Source organism: Procambarus clarkii, chromosome 81 (genome assembly GCF_040958095.1).
Source record: "Procambarus clarkii isolate CNS0578487 chromosome 81, FALCON_Pclarkii_2.0, whole genome shotgun sequence".
NCBI lineage: Eukaryota > Metazoa > Arthropoda > Malacostraca > Decapoda > Cambaridae > Procambarus > Procambarus clarkii.
The window spans coordinates 22,189,409-22,210,315 of NC_091230.1; the positions used below are offsets into that span (position 1 = coordinate 22,189,409).

The 20,907-nt window shown below is 36.6% G+C and overlaps 1 protein-coding gene across 1 annotated transcript in view; it reads left to right on the forward strand.

The window, feature by feature from the left end:
* LOC123772988 (uncharacterized) overlaps positions 1 to 12,656 on the forward strand; it is a 198,635-nt gene extending 185,979 nt beyond the window's left edge. The window contains exons 5-8 of the mRNA XM_069315346.1: positions 3,726 to 3,834; positions 5,129 to 5,275; positions 7,067 to 7,220; positions 11,690 to 12,656. Of these exons, the coding sequence (XP_069171447.1) occupies positions 3,726 to 3,834; positions 5,129 to 5,275; positions 7,067 to 7,220; positions 11,690 to 11,791 (512 nt within the window). The 3' untranslated portion in view covers positions 11,792 to 12,656. The remainder of the gene's footprint in view (positions 1 to 3,725; positions 3,835 to 5,128; positions 5,276 to 7,066; positions 7,221 to 11,689) is intronic.
* Positions 12,657 to 20,907: the final 8,251 nt, after the last annotated feature.

Here is a 20,907-nt window from a genome sequence, read left to right on the forward strand (position 1 = left end):
ATTTTCATAGGGTGGGGGAGGGAGCAGAAAGATGGAACGGATAGAAAAGGTGAGAGGGGGGGGGGGGTCGAGACCCGAGAACAGCCGGGTACCTCATGAAATATATACATATGCATATAACTGAAGAAGATGGATGAGGAGCATGGAAACCTGGATGCTCTCCAGATATTTGTCGACCCTCCCAGGTTAACTTACAACAGCCCCGAGCTAGGCGAATACCACTCCATTTATGGAGAGCACAGCTATACTAGGACATTACAGTATTAGACTGGAAGATATTAATCGCAGAGAGACTAGAATCAGTCCAGACCAAGTCTTAACATTCGAGGAAAGGCAGATAGCCTCGGAAATACAAATTCTAAACTTAAAATTATTGACCAAATTAGAAGACTTTAATCGAGATCACTTCAACGAGTCTTGCTCAAACAGGAGGTGGCAGCTTAAAGCCTCAATTTTAAGATAGACTACTGTATCGTTAAGATACAAGAACATGTGTATCGTTAGGCTACTGTATCGTTAAGATACAAGAACATGTGTATCGTTAGGCTTCTGTATCGTTAAGATACAAGAACATGTGTATCGTTAGGCTACTGTATCGTTAAGATACAAGAACATGTGTATCGTTAGGCTACTGTATCGTTAAGCGTGTATTGTTTTCACTTGTGAAGTTTCGTGAGTTGTGTATTGAACTCTGTGGGACGTATATATATGAAGAAAAAACAAGCGAGAGGGGTCCACGGTGTTGGGACGTTGTGTGGAGTCGTGGTCTGACTTACACAGGTAGCCCTTCACTTCCTGGCGGTCTGAACACTTCACTCTTTATTTCAGTGGTGCGAGACGGCTGGGACGAGCACAGCTGCGTCAAGTGACTCCACCTGGGGGCTGGTCTTCCTCTACTCTCCACAAGACTTTTAATACTTCTTTATTTTTCCATCCTTGTAACTGAGAACTGAACTGGTTTTGTGATTGACATTTTTAGGATACAACCAGTGAAAAGGAGAATCGTTTATATTGTTTTTGTTACTTATAAAATGCCACTAAAGAAGTATATACGTGCCCCCGTGGAGGAGGTTCCCAGTATCAAGGAGAAGCTCGCCTTCTTCGAGCAGCAGGGCAGTCGAGGTAACACTCAAGCCTCGCCCTCCATATCCTAGTTGCTTCGGCTCCCTATATCAATACTCGTCATCCTTCAGCCTCTCCTTAGCATAGTTGCTCGCACTTAATATAGAACTCCAGCATCACCTCTGGACCTCATCCTCGACTTCCACCTTGTGGTGTGAGCATGAGACACGGTACCAATTTTTATTACCGAACTGACACGTGAAATGCGTCATTTCATGTGTTGGTTGGGTTATTTGTTGGTTATAGACCATGGCACAAGGCTTCATTACCATACGTATGGTAAATATTTCAGTTTTCTGCCTCAGTGTTAATAATTTAATATTATTTTGCTGTGTTGACAACTCACGCCAAAGGAAACTTACATTAATGTCAGTGTTTTCTAAACATTTACGTCTTGATGTTAATTGCTTTCTGTCCTCTTCGAAAATGACTAATTTTTGTCTTGTGACTTTTGTTACTGCATGAGTTTTTAAATGTACAGTTTTTGTATTAGAGGAATGATCTTTGAGCGTGACGGTATTGCCCATGTTAACTTCTCTCTTGCAATGTTTAAATAAGTTATATTTACTCAGCTCTGTAGCCTGTTCTTTTGAAAGCCTCATCCTAACTGTACCTGTACCCACACCCTCCAACCTGATCTCTAGTTGCCACAACGGGCAGAAAATGGTGTACTAAAAAGCTGGGACCAAGCCTAACCTAATGACCCACGGAGAGAGAACGCGAATGTTTGACTCGCTGTGATTTATAGTACACCTTTTTCATGCCCATATTGTACTACACACGTACATAAATAGCATGATTGAGGGGAGAATCTCAACCCTTAGCAAATACTGTATAATATTGTGAAATTTGCCAATGACGAATTTCAGACGGCCGGGTGGAGGAAAGGGGGGGGGGGGGCGGAATTTCAAGATTCAGCTTCTAGGAACAAAAAGTTCCAAGCAGCACGGGCTATGGTGAGCCCATACTGGACTTATCTGGCACAGGAGTGGGGCTGCGTGGGGGGGGGGGAGACATTTATATATCTTGCGGAAAGTGTGGTGGTGCTGCTTAACACAACTTCCTAACACTAACATCATCCCCGTCATTTATACTCGACCCATAATTCCATTTTACGGAATTTCTGTTTTGTTTTGTAGCGCCTCTTCCCACTCACGCTCCCCCTTAATCTTGTCTGGCGATATACTGTGTATAGTTTTCTAGGGGCGCACTCGAACGTCATTTTGCATGTACTGACCTTGCCGCCCCTGCCGCTTTTCCAGTGTGTTGGTAGCCTCATGGCTGGAGCGTGGGATATAGTATATATATATATATATATATTTATATACAGAATGGTGTGAACAAGCCTGAATGGTCCCCAGGATCTATACTATACAGTATACTATACAGTAATATACTATACTATACAGTATAGTAAAGATCTCCACGCTATGATGCTCTTCAACGCCTACTGTTGGTCGCTATGTCTTCGCTTACTTAATGTTGTCATTGTTTATTTAACCCGACGCAGTTCTCCTACACGACATGAATATTATATCCATATATAATTTTGTTTAGGATACAATAATACTAATTGAATATGTATTTTCAAAACATTATGTTCAAATGTTGACACTCTAGACAGCATTGATCAACTATACAATGTTGTTTGGCTAGTTTAGTGTATCGTAAATAGTGCTTTGGTTCATAGCCTGCTTTATTTGGCTACGTGAAGTGCTGTACACGGTAGACTACAAAGTGCTATTTCAGGCTCCTGAAATAGCACCGCAAAGTGGTGATATTACATAGACAAAACTGAAAACTAAGATTATTGTATTATATATAGTATTGTTGTGTTAACGTTAGAGGCTTCAAAACGGTTGCAAGACTCAACTTTAATAAATTTATATGTATATTATAAATTTATTGTATTTTGGTGTACAAGAGCATTAATTTGAGTTGACGAGAGAAACCTGCCCGAAACGCTTTGCGTAATAGTGGCTTTAGGCATTGTATGTACTAGCTCTATCTATAAAGCCAACAAACTTTGTAAAATCTCTATGTATGTACCTTTACCTAAATAAAAATTATTATATTATTATTATAGAGTACTCCTGGTGGCGGGAGGGGGGGGGGGAGGGGAAATCAGTTTGGGGTGCCCAACCTCGTTACCTTATCTCACGCTTATTAATAGTAATCGTTAATTTATATCGAATTTAATTTGTACATGTTTAATTTAAGCTTCTGCATGGTGGACCTTTTTTGTTTTAAGAGATATATAATTATATAAAATATAAAATATGTATAATTATATATAATTATATATTGTGTAATTATAATATAGCTGCTGTATTCTCGGTATGCACTTACTCAAACGTGTGGAACGTTGTTACATATTTAACAGATTTATGTAAACGTGCAGAATGTAACTGGCACGTTATGCAATAGACATTGCAACAGTAAAGGCATTGCGAAATATTTATGTAATGTAAGCATTTCCATATAGATCAACTCGTTTAATTTGTACAGTGTTGGTAAGAGTAACAGTACGAACTGGCGTGTTGGAAGTGTGTGTGTGTGGACCAGTGTTGGTGCTGTTAGTAACTGTGATGTGTGTGTTGCAGAAGTGGTGTACGGAGCCATGATCCCTGAGCCTGACTACAGCGACGACGAGACGGACTCCAAGCCCTCAGTAACTACCTCTATGGTCGCAAGGAACAACCAGGTCAACTCGTAAGTTTTTTATCTACACGCGAGCCTTCGTGTTACGTCGTGGAGGCATGGCAATAGTTTTGTTATGGATATCACTTGGTTGTGTTGTAGATGGGTGTAATACTTGTAGGTCACTTGTTCATAAACGGTACATTCAATGCTTTCTTTTCAATTCTTATATATCTACGTCTAGCTTCCAAGACAAGCACGTTATTACTTGATTACGCTTCCTTGGACTATAAGCATCTTCATGGATTAGGTGGGTTTCCCGTGTCATGTACTAGAGCGAGAGGCTAGGCCAGTGGTTTCCGCGATAATTTGCAAAAGCTTGCGAAAAAAGTAGTTTGCCATCTGTTTGAAATTGGGTAAAAAAGCAATGATTAATATTTTAGCGTGACCTATTAATAAAACGATGATGCAACAAAATATTAAATTGTGGTAAAACGAGCCCAAGTTTCACATTAATTATGGAGACAATTATTGTAAAACAATAAAATGGGATTTTTTTTTTGTTATAAAAAGAAAAATACTAACACATAATTACAAAACTTTTAACAGGTAAGCTGGATATATAGTGGAAAATGTTTCACATTTTGTTATTAAAGGATTAGTAAATGGAAATTGGTAAAGATTTATTGAAAAGTAAGTTATTTATTGATTAACCCCACAACTTTACGGCTATTTAGTAATTTACCCGCGTAGAACCTTTGACCCGTCCTCTTTACTTAGAGGAAATTTTAACGTCCTGTATATTTGAAAAAGATTCTCAAATAAAAGTTAATGTTATATATAAGCCTACTGTGCAGTTTTAGTTTAAACACCTAAGTGTTTAGGTTCTTTTGGGTGACACATTTACATAAATGAAGCATTTAGGTGCGATTCGTGCAGAGGACTTGAACGAAGCACTGTTCGGGAAAGTACATACGTCATCAATTGAGTCTTGTTTAAAAGTTTTTTCATACATAAAGAGGGAGTTTAGCGGCTGGATTTAACGAGTATTTGGTCATTGTTGATTAGAACGGATAGCAAACCTAATGTATTGGACAAGTGTGGGTTTAAGAGAGATTTTGCAAAATACTTAAAGGGTTCCCCCAACAGAAAGGTAGAGTCACGGGGTTAATCAAATCGTGAAAACATTTCGCAAGTTTATTATTATTCTTTAGACTAATTATTTTCATTCTTGTTCTGTTTATGGCTTGGCAATCATGTAGATTTCCTCGCAAGAAGAGTAAAAGATGCTCAGGTGTTCTCGGAAATAACATGTTCATTATTAGTCTATTTTTTTATACACCTTATATTTTTTTCTATCTAACAGCAACAACAAAGAGCAAGAAAAGGTACACTCCGGCCAGGGACGACTAGATGAAAGAGGTCTCATAATGCCCAAGAAGCTCGTCAACCCTTACCTTGAATCCTCGGATAAGAAGAATCTCCACAGAGAACTAATGTTCAATCAAAAGAGGTAAGACGTGATATAATTATACCGTCAATGTACTTAGTATTGACTTTTTCTAGCTTGTATACACAATTGTTATTCTTGAAATATATTTAAGAATATTGCAGAGGGGTATGTAGGTACAGGGTGGGGGGGGGCGCATATTAAATAAATGCACCAACATGCAAAGCGTTTCAAGCAAAATCACGTGCTCATTCAGCATGTTTCCTTCACTTGATGCCTCTGTTCACCCAGCAGTAAATAGGTACCAGAGTTCAGCAACTCTTGAATATTGCATCCTGGGCAAGGTCTGAAGTTGGACCTCGATAAAAGCCCAAGTACAGGCTTCCTATTCCCGACAATGGGTCAAAATTGATTTGACTGTTGTGGAATAGTTTCCATAGTTTTAAAATGATTTTTGCATGAGCTACGAGGAAAGGCTACAGGAATTAATTCTCACGTCCCTGGGAGACAGAAGAGTAAGGGAGACGTAATCAACACCTACAAAATTCTCAGGAATTCACAGGGTAGACAAATATAAACTATTTAGCATGGGCGGAACACGAACAAGGGGACACAGGTGGAAGCTTAGTACTCATATGAGCCACAAAGACACAATTTTTTTTCCCAGTGTCAAAATAGTTACTAATAGTTAATATAGAAAATGGAATGAATTAGGCAATGATGTGGGGGAGGCAGACTCTCTAAACAGTTTCAAATGTAGACATGATAGAACCCAATAAGCTCAGGAACTTGTATGTCAGTTGATCCACAATTGAGAGGCGGGACCAAAGAGCCCGAAACTCAACCCCTTGCAAGCACAACTAGGCGAGTAGGTATAGTGTGTGTTATGGTAGACAGGATCGTCACTATAATCTGAGAGATTCTTAGTTTTACGATATCACAACAATGAACTGCAGAAACCTCCCCAAACTTGCTACTGTACATACATGGAATAACTTAAAATTTGTTGTGATGAATGTGCTTTAGAATCATTTTATAAAACTGTAAGATACAAAATTTGATGTATATTTCCCTAGTAGCAGTTTAATTTTATAAACTAATAATTCAAGGGGTGTTATCACTATCTCGACAATGCTTTTAGTACGAAATTTGCCACGCGCATAGATAGGGTTTACACCTGTAAGTTTCAACGTAATCCAGAGTGCTAATCTGGATGAAAGATAAAAGGTAGGAATTAATCTTGAAGGAAAAATTCAAAGATGAGCCTTTATTACACACAGAAATCACAATAGCGTGATGCATCAGATGGCTGCATCACGGCCCTTGTAGATTTGTTCATGAACCTTCAACAAAATTGGTGAAAGTTGACATTGGTGAAGTGCTTTTTTTCCCATTCTTGATGACTCTCCATTTAACATGGAATTAATTCTGCATTTTTAGGCCTCGGGTGTACTAGATTGTTTACACTTGTAAATATCTTTGAAAAAAAAAGCATTTTAATGCACCTACAGAAAATAGGGTTTACACTCTAGTTCTAAGATATTAAAGTACAGTACTGTATTTGATCAAAATTAATTCTATATCTCTTGAAGTATAATGTACTTTCATCTTGACTCCTCTAGACACTGGACGTTCTCAACTAATACGTTTTACTCTTCTAGGCTTCAGTTGGAAAAAACACACCTCAACCATTTGGACTGGACGGTAGAGCAACGGTCTCGCTTCATGCAGGTTGGCGTTCAATTCCCGACCGTCCAAGTGGTTGGGCACCATTCCTTCTTTCCAGGCTTCAGTTATTGATGCTGCAATTTCAGATTTACTGTGGTGTGTTCCAATTTCTTGTTTTGTTTTCAGGGGTGTAAATATTCTCAACCAAAAAAGTGAGCTACAGAAGGCAATGGAGAAACACAATGACAAAAAGGTTTTGAAGGAACAAGAGAAAGAAAAGCAAGCATCTTTGACTCCCTTCCAAAAAGCTCTTGATGAACGAGCTCAGAAGATTGAACAGGTTTGTGGGCTTAACAAATTAATTATTGGTTAATATTTTGCGAAGTTAAACATTCATTAGTGAGTTTGACCAGTTTCATGTGATCATTTGTATTTAAATGAGTTATGCTTACTAATACTATAAGGTAATATAAGTAAAGTTGAATCTACTTTATTGCTGTCTGTTTCGTTTCGATGAAGTTGTATCTTCTAAACATGAGGAAAGTTAAACAAATCCTCCCAGAATTAGGCATCTATTTACCAGGCTAGGATGAGGGCCAAAGTACTGACAACTCGTCAGTGCATGTGGGGGGGCAGATTTTATATAATTTTTATATTGAGCAGGCTAAATACTCTTCACTTTTCAATATATCTAACCTTGGCATAAGAGTTAGTTTAGTTCATTTATTATGCACCCCATACCCATCTTGTGGGCGGTAGTAGAAAGGGTTACAGAGGCACATAATGGGCTCAGGGACTGAACCCCAGAGGAAGCAACTATTTTTAGGTGAGGTCTCGATGCATCAGGTCATTCTCAAGGTGAAATTCCCTGGTTAAGCATTTGGATATTTAGCTATATATTTATGATTTATCTGAAAGCATATTACGGTTCCAATAATCTACTTGTAAACTGGCGAGTGAACATTTGTCCTAAACAGATTACAGTACTATCAATCCATATCAATCCATTAATGTAACATCACTTGTATGTATATACCTTACCTGAATAAAAATCTGAATCTGAATCTACTGTAAGTCAAGTTATTACTTTATTGTATTATAAATTACTTTAAAATATGTCTATACAGTACTTGGTTCATTTTTTTAATATCATTTATATTTTTTTATTTATATTTTCTTTGTAAATGATCTGAAGAATTTAGTTTTCTGAAAATAAAATTAAAGGGTATACATAAATATATTAGAATTTCATATTTTACACGTTTAACATTACCCCATATTTACTGAACTAAACCTTACCAGCCAATGAATAGGGAATAGATAAAAGCACTAATCACATAGTGGTTTTGAAGTGATTACCTCCCAGAGGACTGGTTGATAAGTTAGATATTAGGGCATACGGGGGGTGACAAGCTGCCGGCTTCCTGTCCTTGTCGAGGCCAACTAGTGTTATTAGCTCTTCGGTAAATTCAGGTAAATATAGTACCAGTAGTCTAGATTGGGGTGCACTAGACATATAAAGCTGAATGGCCACTTTATCAGATTAACTGATAACTGGGAGATTATAAAATAAATTTGGTTATGAAGTGGGTGCTGTGTCGAGACATTGCTGGGAATGGGCTACACATCATTTACATGGTACATTTATTGTAATGGGGCTCAAGTTGTGGTGATAAGTTCCATAGCAGTTATATTGTACATGCATTTGTTTTATCTGCCCATGACTAATTTATCCTATTTTTAACATCCATGGTGTGGGGGACACTTGTACTGATAAGATAGTTGAATAGAGTAAAACAATGCAGTACTAAAATATTATCTATTTATTCAAATCACATTAATCATAGAAAACCCATGCCCACTACAGCAGAACCTAAAAGCTTCAGATTAAGCCCTCTCAATAAACTAATTTCATAGCATGTTTTTATCTTGTTGCTTAAACCTTCACACACTAAAATTTCCTGACTTTGTCTTGCTCTCTAACATCTCGGATTCACTTGAATCCACACTTGGCTGAAGAAAGTACCGAGTGATGAGAAACACAAATATGCGAGTCATTTTATTTTTAAAAGACGGTTCATGTGTAATGGGGCTATCAAATGTAACACAATATTGCAAACGTTTATGAAGGATAAGAGGGTGTAGGGGGTGTAGTCAGCCAGGCGAAAGTTGGGCGGTGTTAGTGTGTCGAGGTTAATATGGTGAAGGCAAGACATGCAGGATTATGTAATGCAGTCTGTAATTTTTTTTTTTAATTTAGCAAGAGGGGTAGCAATACTGAATCATCCTCGTATTGTCTGACGGTTCCAAATTTTACTCTCAAAATGTTTTATTTGACGAGTTAAGCATTTCAAATTCATGAATTTTATTCATAAATGTCTTGTTAAGTACATTAATAGTTATATTACACAAGTTTACAGTGAATTATTTAGTCAAGAAAAACTTTTAAAAAACAACAATCTGAATATCTGGTGATAAAAATACAATTTAAGGGAAGAAATAAATTAATAATCCAATGAATTTATAAAAGACAAATTTCACGCCCTCAATCAGTAGATTCTAGGGTTATCCGGGTTCAAAATCACTCCCAACATACAGTTCATGCAACGTAGATCTGACTTCCATAAAACTCCAAATGCCTGTTGGTAAGCCATCTCTTTGCAGTAGTACTGTAGTTCCTTTACAGTTCCACTTATCTAACTGGTGGTGTCCCTGCTTCTGCTGATTTTCTATCTTGTATACTGTACCTGCTACACAATTGTCACTCATTCTAAAGTTGTAATTCCTGACAATTAAGTTTATATGTCTGGCCAGTGACAAGAGTGCCTGAAAAATGAATTTAGAGTTTGCTGGGTGGATGATTCCCTTCGGACAATATTTCATTTGTGAACAGTTTCTTAAAATGTGGTTGTGGACATTAGGCCTAATAAGAGATTGTAAAAAGTGTGAGGATGGACACAAAAGAATCGCCTTGAATATTTCCTCCATTCACAATTAAACTTGCCAAAATCGGCATTTTGAAGATCCCGCTGTTCACATCCATACAGACTTGGACCACTGTTAAACGACTTTACTTACGACCAGATGTTGAAATGACTGAATTCACTCTAATTGACATTTGTTCAAACTTTTAGGTCTCTTAATAGCATACAAAAAAATTGACACGTTGGCCCTTTGAGGAAATTATGCCTCAGATTCTTTTTGGAATACTTTACCAGAATCTGACTAGTTATTTTAATTTAGGATCAAATATAAAATAACTCCTGTAAGTTGGAGGGAGGGAATTATCAGAAGTGCCAAGCCATTGCGACTATATAGCATTGGGATAAGGATTTGGGATGGGACAGGGGAAAAGAACGGTGTCCAATCATTTGGACGGACGGGGATTGAACATTGACCTTCATGAAGCGAGACAGTCACTCTACCGTCCAGCCCAAGTGGTTGGGCTAAGTTATTAATGTGAATTACAACACATTTGGCTAAATTGAAAGTACAGTAAGTTTGTATTCAGCACTATATCTTTCACATATTCCTATCACGATTTCCATTATGCGACAACCAGCTCGACTGGCTCTTAACTTTTTCAACAATAGATCAAGATAGACAGCGAAAAATATAGGGCTAAAAATTGCTTGACGTTTGATACACCTGATAAGATAGATACTATCTGGCAATGACAGGATGTACTTTTCTCTTGAGCAATTCCCGTAAAAAGTTTGGCGTGTTCAACTTTGTCAATTTTTAGAAACGTTGCGAGAGAGGAGAGCTACCGTGCGAGTTGTAGGAACAAGTAGTTTCTGCCACCAATGAAACTAAAGTGTGGTGTTGAGTAAACATATTTGTATGCAAACTGAAAATCGGTGTCCAGTTCATCAGCTAGAAAGTCGATGAATATATAATCAAATACTTTGTTTAATAGTGTGTTTAGGACAATTGCTCTGTAGTTACCAGAAGAGTTAGTTCTTTGGTACAAGAACAAGTACAGAGATGTCTATTAGAGATGGCAATGTACTTCAGATGTTGCTTCCAATTTCTGTGATGCAGGCATTTAACTTCATCAATATGGCAAACATATTTGTTTATAGATCTTCCCTTCTAATTTTTAAGATCTTTAATTTACATTTACTGTCATAATTATTACAGCATATAGTTAATTCTGCTTCTGATGAGGGTATCAAAATGTTTGAGCCAACACATATACAGTACTGTATTAGCTTTATTGCAGGTTGATCATGTTTACAGTTTTTTCTGTTGAGACCGAGCCATTCATCTGGTTATTTTCCTTGGTACCTTAGTTGTAATTCTAGCTGCTGTATACTTTTGTAACACAACTGAGTGCCTGTGTGTATTTCACATTTTTTCAAAGTTCAACTCATGCCGGTAAGAATTTCTAGTTTGATTTTTTTTTTCTAAATATTTTCCTTTTAGTTTTTTATTATTAAACATGCAGTAAATTCCAATTAAACATACAGGTAATCCATTATTATACCATTTATTAAGAGGTACAAAATCTTCAGATTATTTTATTTAATTTTAATAATTATGGGGAAAGGTAGTAAAGGATCTGTCCAGAGCACAATATACTCAGGACTGTGGGCTCCTGCTGGTCAATCTAGAATACTGTACTTCAAACTGTTGACAATAAACATCTAAAATAATTTGACAAAAATATATGTATCTACATTTATCTTGCAATTCAAAAAAGTTAGTAATAATTGTTCTGTATTACCCCTAAGGTTTTCAGTTGTCTTTATTTCCTTGTATACTTAGAAGGGATAGAGCACTTAATTGTTGTTTTTTTTGCCACAGATGGAGAAGGCTGAAAACAAGGATATAGAGAATGAGAAGACCCCTGCTTGTGAATTTGAAAAAATTCATGCCAAAGTTAGAGCTAAAATGGAAGTCCAGTGAAGATGGGCCATTGACTTTAAAATGTTACAATACACCTAAGAAAGTTACTATTGTGAAAACTGATAGTTTTCAATACCATGTAGATGCGACATCAGTACCTCTACATTATAATACTACGAAGAGTACAATGTCTTTTTAATAAGATATACCGTACTTGTATCGTAAAAAATACATGAAATTGTGCATATTTGGTCTTGTATTTACCAGAGAGCTTTCACACTAGGAACTTAACCACATACATAACATATATTCACCTCGTGTACAGATCTCACCATAATTCATCATTTCTTTTCCATAGCAAAAATCGGTGTAAGTTTTAAATTTTTTACCACTTAGCTACTTGATTTGATGTGGCAAAAATCTTTCAAGGCTGTCAGAATCCCTTCATAAATGAATACGTTTGTGTGTTTGTATTATTTGACTTGCACTAGTACACCTTAACACAGTAATGAAGTTAAGACTATTAGCACAATAAACAGTATTATAATGTAATTTTGATTTAGCCAGTTTAGTATAAATGTTTTAATTGGAGGGGAGGGGGGGGGGAATGGATCAACATAAGTACATCTTAAGACAATAATTTGTATGCAGTGAACATTCATGCAGTACAATAGTTGCTAAAACATTTGAATTATGCCTTAAATTGAGATAGCTGTAGCTGTTGTTTTGCTTATTAAAACATCTAAAGTCTGAGCTAATGTGTTATTGATCATATTTGGTTTTATAAAGTTTTACCCATTTTAAAAATTTGCATTGGAACTGAATAAACTCCCTATGAATTATTTCCTGCATTGCAGTTAATATGTTCTTAATTATAAGGTAAGATAATGTACAAGTGTAGAAATAAATAATTATACTTGCATAATTTTTATGGAATCCTTGTTTCTTAAGTTCCATAGTAATCCTTTCGTGTATCAACTTGCAGCATTATTGCGTAACACTGAAGCACCATTTCTCAACCAGGGGACCAGATTCATCAGTTATGCAAATACTTGCAAACTTTACATTTTCTATCAATCTTTGGTGGCTTTGCTTATTTATTTATTTATTTATTTATGCATATACAAGAATGTACATAAGGAATGTGAGGATACAAATATGGTAATTACAGTCTTGTAAAGCCACTAGCACGCGCAGCGTTTCGGGCAGGTCCTTAATCTAAGAAACAGTTTGAGCACCAAAGCATTATGAGGCTGTTTATAACAATTACAAGTATTTGATTGGGAAGTTTCAATGCTTGTAAACTATTTAATAAATGTAAACAAAGCCACCAGAGAGATGTAGAGATTCATAAGTACAGTAGATGCATAAGTGTTGAATCCTGGCCCAGGGTTCCATATAACCCAAAGGTAACTAAAGGTTTCAAATGAGATAGTGATAAAAAAATACACATTTGCATATGATGAGGATTGGCATATTAGTCATATAATTTTTCTCATTTAACCAGTATCAAGAGGAAAGGCTATTTTTCAGTTGACAGTGAAATCTGTGTTTTAAGCATGACCTGGAATTATTTCAAAAGTACAAATGTTGAAAAATGTTGCACTAAGGAAAACCTTTGTTACTAATGAAGCTGTCTGAAATTACTCTTTTTAAAGATATGACTATCTGGTATCTGGATACCCAAAAAGCAATGCTTTGCCACTTTCAAAATTATTTTGGAGACTTGTAGAATTCAATAGTTTTATATATATTTTTTTTTTTTACTGTGAAGCAGTTTTCAAAATTCTCCTCTCCAAATGTTCTAAAATCCCTTTCCTGATGATTTTTTCCAGTATTTTTAATGTAAGGCAAGTTAATGACGATATTCTATCATGCTCCATGTCTGTGATCTTTCTTGAATTGTGGAACTACACCTGCCTTTTTCCCAGATTTCTGGTCACTTCTGTCTACAGTGTAATGAACACTACAGTTAATGAACAACACAAGCTCCTGCACAGCTTCCTTCAGTAACTGGTGATATCTGGTCTGTTTCTACTATTGCTAGATTTTTTTTTTTTTTTAACCTGATAAACCCTTCTATATTTACTTAAATTTTGTCTAGTGTTTCTGGCTGCCTGCTGTCATCTCTCCTTGGATATCAATCTGGTTCCAGTTAAGACCTCTTGGAACCTTTTTGCCGAGTTCTTAACACTGTCATTCTCATAGCGCATTTCTTCTTGTCCCTAAGTCTGAACCACATGGTCTTGTACCATTGTTTTTTTTGGCTATGCTTCAAACTGCTGCCTTCCTGATTCTGGTGTTATCGTTCTTTCTCAAGTGCCTCCCTATTTGCCTCTATAAAGTTTTAATCTTTTTTTTTTTTCCCCCTCTTTCCCTCACACAGTTGAACCATGGGTTTCCTGTTCTCCTTTCATCCACTTCTCTCCTTAGAGGTATGGACTATTCTGTTACTTTCTTGCATTTGTGTTGAGTTCCACCTGTTTTGCTGACTTTTCTTCCATTTCAATATTTTTTAACATTCTGCAGATAAGTCTTATCCATGAGCCCAACCTTAGAAGATTTGTCCCCCCACCCCAGTACCCAGAAAGAAGCTCCCTAGTGGTGCAGTTAACCATGTTGAGCCCTGACTTTTCCCTAGCCCTTGATCATCGCCCTGTCCCTGCCCTTTCTGTGGCAGTACTTCACTATCAGTGGCTATTACTATGTCACCAAAAGTGACCAGCCTTTCATTCCTTACCGATTTCTAGATTGTCATGAGGGCACCATATCTGCACCCCCTCCCCTAGCCAGTGTTTCCTCGGTGTCGTGCTCACCATTAAAGTATATATGCACTCCCAAATTCTACAATATATTTGATCCAAGTACAGGGGTACCTCGTTTTAAGAGTTTTTAATCCGTCCCTGGAGACAGCTCGTAACCCGAAAACTCTTAAACCGAAGCTAATATCCCCATAAAAAATAATGGGAAATGAATTAATCCGTTCCTCACTACCCAAAAACCTCGCTTCAAACTAAATTTTATACCCGATTCATCAAAATCTACACTACAAAACTATGTTCAAGTTATTACTTACCCTTGCTGATGACTGTTGTTGGTGTATGGAAGATGGTGAGGAGTGGGGAGGAGGAGAGGTGTTACTGTTTGGAAGGGGAATCCTCTTCCATTATAACATCAGTTAGTGAGGACTTCTCTGGTGTGCACTTTCTGGCACATTTTGCCTGCATACCACTAGGACCTGCTTGTGGCTCACTGCTTGCTTGTCTTACTAAGAATCTGTCTAAAGACACTTGTTTTTCTCTACATTTTAACACTTGTCTGTAGTAAGACAGCACATTGTCATTTAAAAGGTCAATGCAACGGCCTGCTACAGCTTTATCTGGGCGAGTTTTTTTTTTCAACAAAACTTTGCAGTTCTTCCCATACTTCACACATTTTCTTCATGGGGAAGGGACATCCTCTACTCGCAACTATTTTCTTAGGTTGAACCTTACCACTGGCTTTCTTGGGACCCATTGTGAGATATATAATAACAACTTTTATGTTCAAATGGCCAAATATTCAACAGAACACTGTAAATCTTGGTGAATAATTGAGGCGGGATAGTCACTAGAGTACGACTTAATCAAACTAGAAATGCTCTACAAATCAAGGGGCCCAGAATGTGGAATGACCTTCCCAACCATGTTAAAGACTGTACCTCTCTCAACCAGTTTAAGATAAAAACGAAGCTATACCTAATAAATTCCCTGTAACCTACCTTACCCCTCTATTGTCAACCAATGTCTCTCTTTTTTTTTTTTTTTTTTTTTTTTTTTTTTAAAAAGAACGCTGTTTGTCGACAGAATTGTATTTGTGCTGCTTTTTCAGCTATGTTTTCATTTCTTGTTTTCATTTTACTCTTTATGCTCAATTAGTATTAAGCTTTAGTCAATTAAGTTTTTCATGCCCGAAACGCTTTGCGTAATAGTGGCTTTAGGCATTGTATGTACTAGCTCTATCTATAAGTCCACCAATCTTTGTAAAAATTTCTTGTATGTATGTACCTTACCTAAATAAACATTTATTTATTTATTTTATTTACTAGGTGCGAGGCACTGGCAAACCAAGTGGCGATCGCCGTGCCACCACGTGCTAGGTCGGCCTGTACGCGTATCAACACCCTCGTATCCTGAGGCAACGCTCGTATCCAGATACAAATTTTCAGAGCAAATCCTGCTCGTAACCTGAAAAACTCGTAATCCAAGGTACCACTGTACATCGACAAAATATTTAGGATCTTCATACCAATGAGCAAGCAGTTGTTCACCTCTAGTTGTACAGTATCTCGATGTTTCTTCAGTTTGACTTTAATCCCACCTGTCCCAAGGTACAGTATATGGCACACCTGTTGAAGTCCACTCTCAAGAACGAGCTGAGCACCTGGCTGCACTGATGTGCATTAGTGAGGTTCTGGTTGGAATTGCCAAAAATCTCCAGATAATTGGACTGGTAGATTACTTGTTTCATTTGTTGGCTCCTTGATATGCTGCCACAGGCAGTGTTTGTCTAGTGTCCACAAACCTTGCTCTCCATTTTTTGTCTCCACCCAATGAAGATCCTTTGTTGATCAGTCTATTACCCTCTGGTTAATATCCCTATGCATTAGTATCTTTGCTCTGGCTCTCCTTACCACAGTGGCCACCTTTTCTATCATCTTCAGGCATAATATGTTGCATTTATCATATTCTTATCTTTACCTTTCTGTACTTAATGGAGGGTTGTGAATAACACTTATCACTTCCCTGTAGTAAATAATACCACTATCTTCATGATCAGGGGCAGAGTTGAGATGGGGCCCAGCTCATCAGAAGCCACAAAACTATCAGGGAGCTGCTACTCATGAGTAAAAGAAACGGGTCTTCCAGGACAGCCCATCTCGTGGGCCTCGTAGCACACTACACGAGTCTGAGAGGGGTTGGAAACATGTAAGGCATGTGATGAAAGTAATCATCTTCTATTCACTACAACCCCCACCTACTGACACCCCTCCACATGGCAATGTGTAACTACTCGGGAAATCCAAGAAGTAAAAGGAAGTGCAGACCTAGATAACCAGAGGAGATAAGCACAAGACAAGCATATGTTAAAGTCAAGTGGAAAAGTATGTTACACATTTTCTAAAGAATGTATTATTAATGTCCATAAAATCATTACTGTAATTATACTGAAAATATTAGTGTTTAAATAGGCATAAATATATGTTTATCATTTGCTACAAGAAACTACTGCAAATTTGGAGATTTATAACAAAAAGAATGAGTGCCACCACAACAACCAGCATAGAGCAGGCAGATTATGAATTCATAGCATTGTCTTTGCCATCAATAGATGACTCGGCTCAAATAAGCTACAAAAAATACATTCTTTGGTATGAATGCAAGGTTAATGAATTGTTAAAAAGAATGTAAACTGTCAATATGTAAACCAATGTTTTGGAAATCTGGAATGTGTCCAGAATGATATGATCTGGATTTTAGAAGTCGCTACTTGTGAAACAATAACAATACTGGTTTACATATTCGCAACGTTTACATGATCTGCCTGTCCTACACTCACTGCTCTGTGGTAACACTCATTATGATGATGCCTACACAAATTATTCACTGAACAAGTCATGTGATTTATGAATCCTATAGGCCATGTGTTAATATATGCAGCTTTGACCTGGAGTCTCCCATCTTAAAAAGTTCAAACTCTCGTTAACATAAAAATCCATACGAGACGAGACTTGTGCCAGACCTCGGAGGCTTTAACTAAAATGAACAATGAGCAAACTGACTACACCATGCTGGAAGTTAGACAACACGGTAGAAACGATAATGATCAAAATGATATGCAATCGAACTAGAGCCCACAAGAGGAAACTAGACATAAATGAGCTTGAGAGATGTTAGATCACTGTTAGCATGGGGATTGCAAATAAAGGGAATGGATTACTAGAGGATTGCAGAGGCAAATTCAATAAAAAATTCTACAGAAAATGAGACAAGGAATGAGTAATTACATTAAATAAACAAAAGTAGGAAGTAATTATTGGAAGAAAATACTATAAAGTATGACCTATAAAGTATGCTTGATAGGCAGGACTAAGGATTTAGAATTTTACTTTGAAAGCATATTTAAAAGAGAACACACACAATTTTGTCGAAAGTCACTGCATTAGACAAGCAACAGCTGATTAGGCAGGAAGATCTACTACTTGACTTCTATGAGCACTTGAGCTTCAGGTCTTTGGTCCAGTCTTTCAACCTTCAATCTACTTGAAATATTGGTTCCACTTTTTTTGGGCACTAGTCATACACCACAACATCTATATATATAGCTGTGAAGTGTCTGCATCTGCTACTCTATTTTTATAGCATAATATATCTTCATTATTCTGGCACTGACAAAATTTAAATAGTCTCTTTTTGGCTCATTTGGGTATGCAAGTTTTCACTTGCCTCTTTGACTCGTATACAACCTATTTGTGGGAATCCTGTCTCCATTACATGAACATGTTGTACTGAATGGGGTAAGAATATCTTGAGCTATCTCATCCCTTTGTGTATTTATACCTAAATAAACATTTCCTTTTCAATTTAATTGTCTCCATTGACACTTATCTTGCAGTGATGCCAGATTTATTTCCCTTTCTTTAATTCTAACTCTTGACTTTGTAACTAGTTTGGTGGCTTGCCTTTAAACTCTCTGCCGGTTCCTTGCATGTTTAATGACAATTACTTCACACTGTTGCGTGCTGCCTTTCTTTACATGTTGACTTGTTATCAACATGCTCAAACCATCTAAGCACACAATATTTCAATATTTATACAAATTATTTTTTAATTCCACTGTATATTCTGACAATTGTTAGCCTTCTCCATAGCCAAGTTAGAACAAACTCCTGTCCAAACAGCCAATTTGTACCTCCTGTTTTCATATTTTAAATTATTTCTATTAATTTAGGAAAGAAAAAGATTGTTTATGTTCATATTATTACACAATAATACATCATTATAGCATACATGGTGCATTATAACTAAAATATGATTTGGTACCATTTCCCTATACAAAGGGATAATGATAATTTTATCAAAACCCATATAATAGACATCGTTATAAAACTCATTAAATATCACAATATACAGCTTCAACTACAGAAATATATAGTCTTAACTGAATAATACTAAGTAGTAGGAGGGGGAAGAGGTCAATTATTTCCGACAAATGGGCCAGTTGACATGCCCGCATCATAGTCATCGAAGTAAACATTACAACCTATTTCATGTAGTCTGTAGCAACACTCAAATATATAAGCATAAATCAAAATCTATTAAATTAATTGTAACAATGGAAGACAGCGAATCTTTTGTCTTTAAATTTATAGTTCTCGGTAATTTGCAACTGCACGGGATATTACATTTGGAGGCGCTCATGTCAGTACTCTTTTTGAACACTCTCCTCCCTCCCAACAATTTGACATAGGTAGACAGTATTACAATTATTGATGAATTTCACTAGTTAAAATATGAGTAAGCTTACTCAAGATATAAATTCTTGTACATATGTACATTAAATAGGGAACCATCACATAATAAATACAGTATTAATCAAATACTGTAGCCCCATTTAAAATTTTGCATCAAATTCAAAATAAAATTGCAACCTACCATTATTAAATATTTTGAACAAATTCTAGCCTGTTTACCAAATTCAAATTTACCTTTCAAGTTTACCTGCAAATTGAGCGAAGCAGGAACTCGTGGGTTCTCAGTTCAGGCATAGCTATCTTATCTTCTCGAGCTTCAAATACACCTTCGAAACATTACGCAATACCTTCAGTGCAAAAAATAAACATTTGTGTGTAAAAGCTTTAATTTCTAAAGCAAATTTTTTACTTGTAATGAAAGTTTGGAAAATTTGAGTTCCTTAATGTAAATTTTTGTTATAAATAAAAAAGAAATTAAAATGCCTGCAACAAGCAGCAATAGATCTATCTACTGACCACCGAATGCTACTGTTTTCAAGGCGTATAAATGTAGTGTGTGTGTGCTTGTGTGTTTTCATTAAATATGCTTACTACTCTAATACCAGATATTAATTTTGTTTTCGGAACTGCTTTGTGATTTTATGATACAGTAGTTTATCTATACAGTAGGTCTCCAAAGTCTTCAGTGTATTGTCCTCTATTAACTAGAGGTATCTACAGGAGTGATGTCAAGATCAGGTTGTCTGTAGTATAAACAATATACTCGCTCCAAACTCATTAGCTAAATGAGAGAAGCAAACCTTTCATTTAGCTAATGAGTTTGGAGCGAGTATATTGTTTGTACTCGCTACAGGGAATTATGATTTCATGTACAGGTAGTCTTTTCAGGCACTCAACTTGCTAATCAAACTCGTGATTACAGCCGTTTGGCTGTAAGATAGACACAAAAATGTATATATGCTGGTTAAAACTGAAATTTGTCATTGTAAAGGTATTTCAATTACATTCTGTGGTCAGGTGCTCAATAACCCAATACACTATATGTAGTAGAACAGATCTCTGTCTATGAAGGACAGACCAAAAAGTATATACAGGTAAACTCATCAGTGCTGTAAATGAATGGCCATGTCCATAATGGAAAAGTTTGTGAATGCCTAAGCTATGGTATTGTCTTGTATCATCATTGTTGATACTGTAGTCATTTCATGTTCCTAATAAGAAGAGCTTCTGTGGTGTGGAGACATTTAGTGTCCTGAATACATTGAAATGTTGTAGTATAAGTTAGAAATAATAAAAAGCAGAGTGTTAGGCATCAAAGGCTAAATAAAACAGAATATCAAAGAGGTCCTAGATATCATTCAGGATGCCAATACAAGAACAAAAAGACACGAATGGTATCAAAGGATTCATGAGTGGCCAACAATTTCATAGAGGAACATAAGATACAAATGAACAGTTGGAAAGCAATAGCTCAAACATCCTGAAAATCAGGACATTCTAGAAGGTGCACAACTGTCAGCAGAACAATACCATTTGGGCAATAAGATATAGGTCACTGTTCCATTTAGTGAAGTAAGTAATTATCAAAGAAGGCACCAAGCCAGGAAGGCTATGTAGCACCATCAAATGTGCGAAATAAACAGAAGGTGCTAAATATCACTGA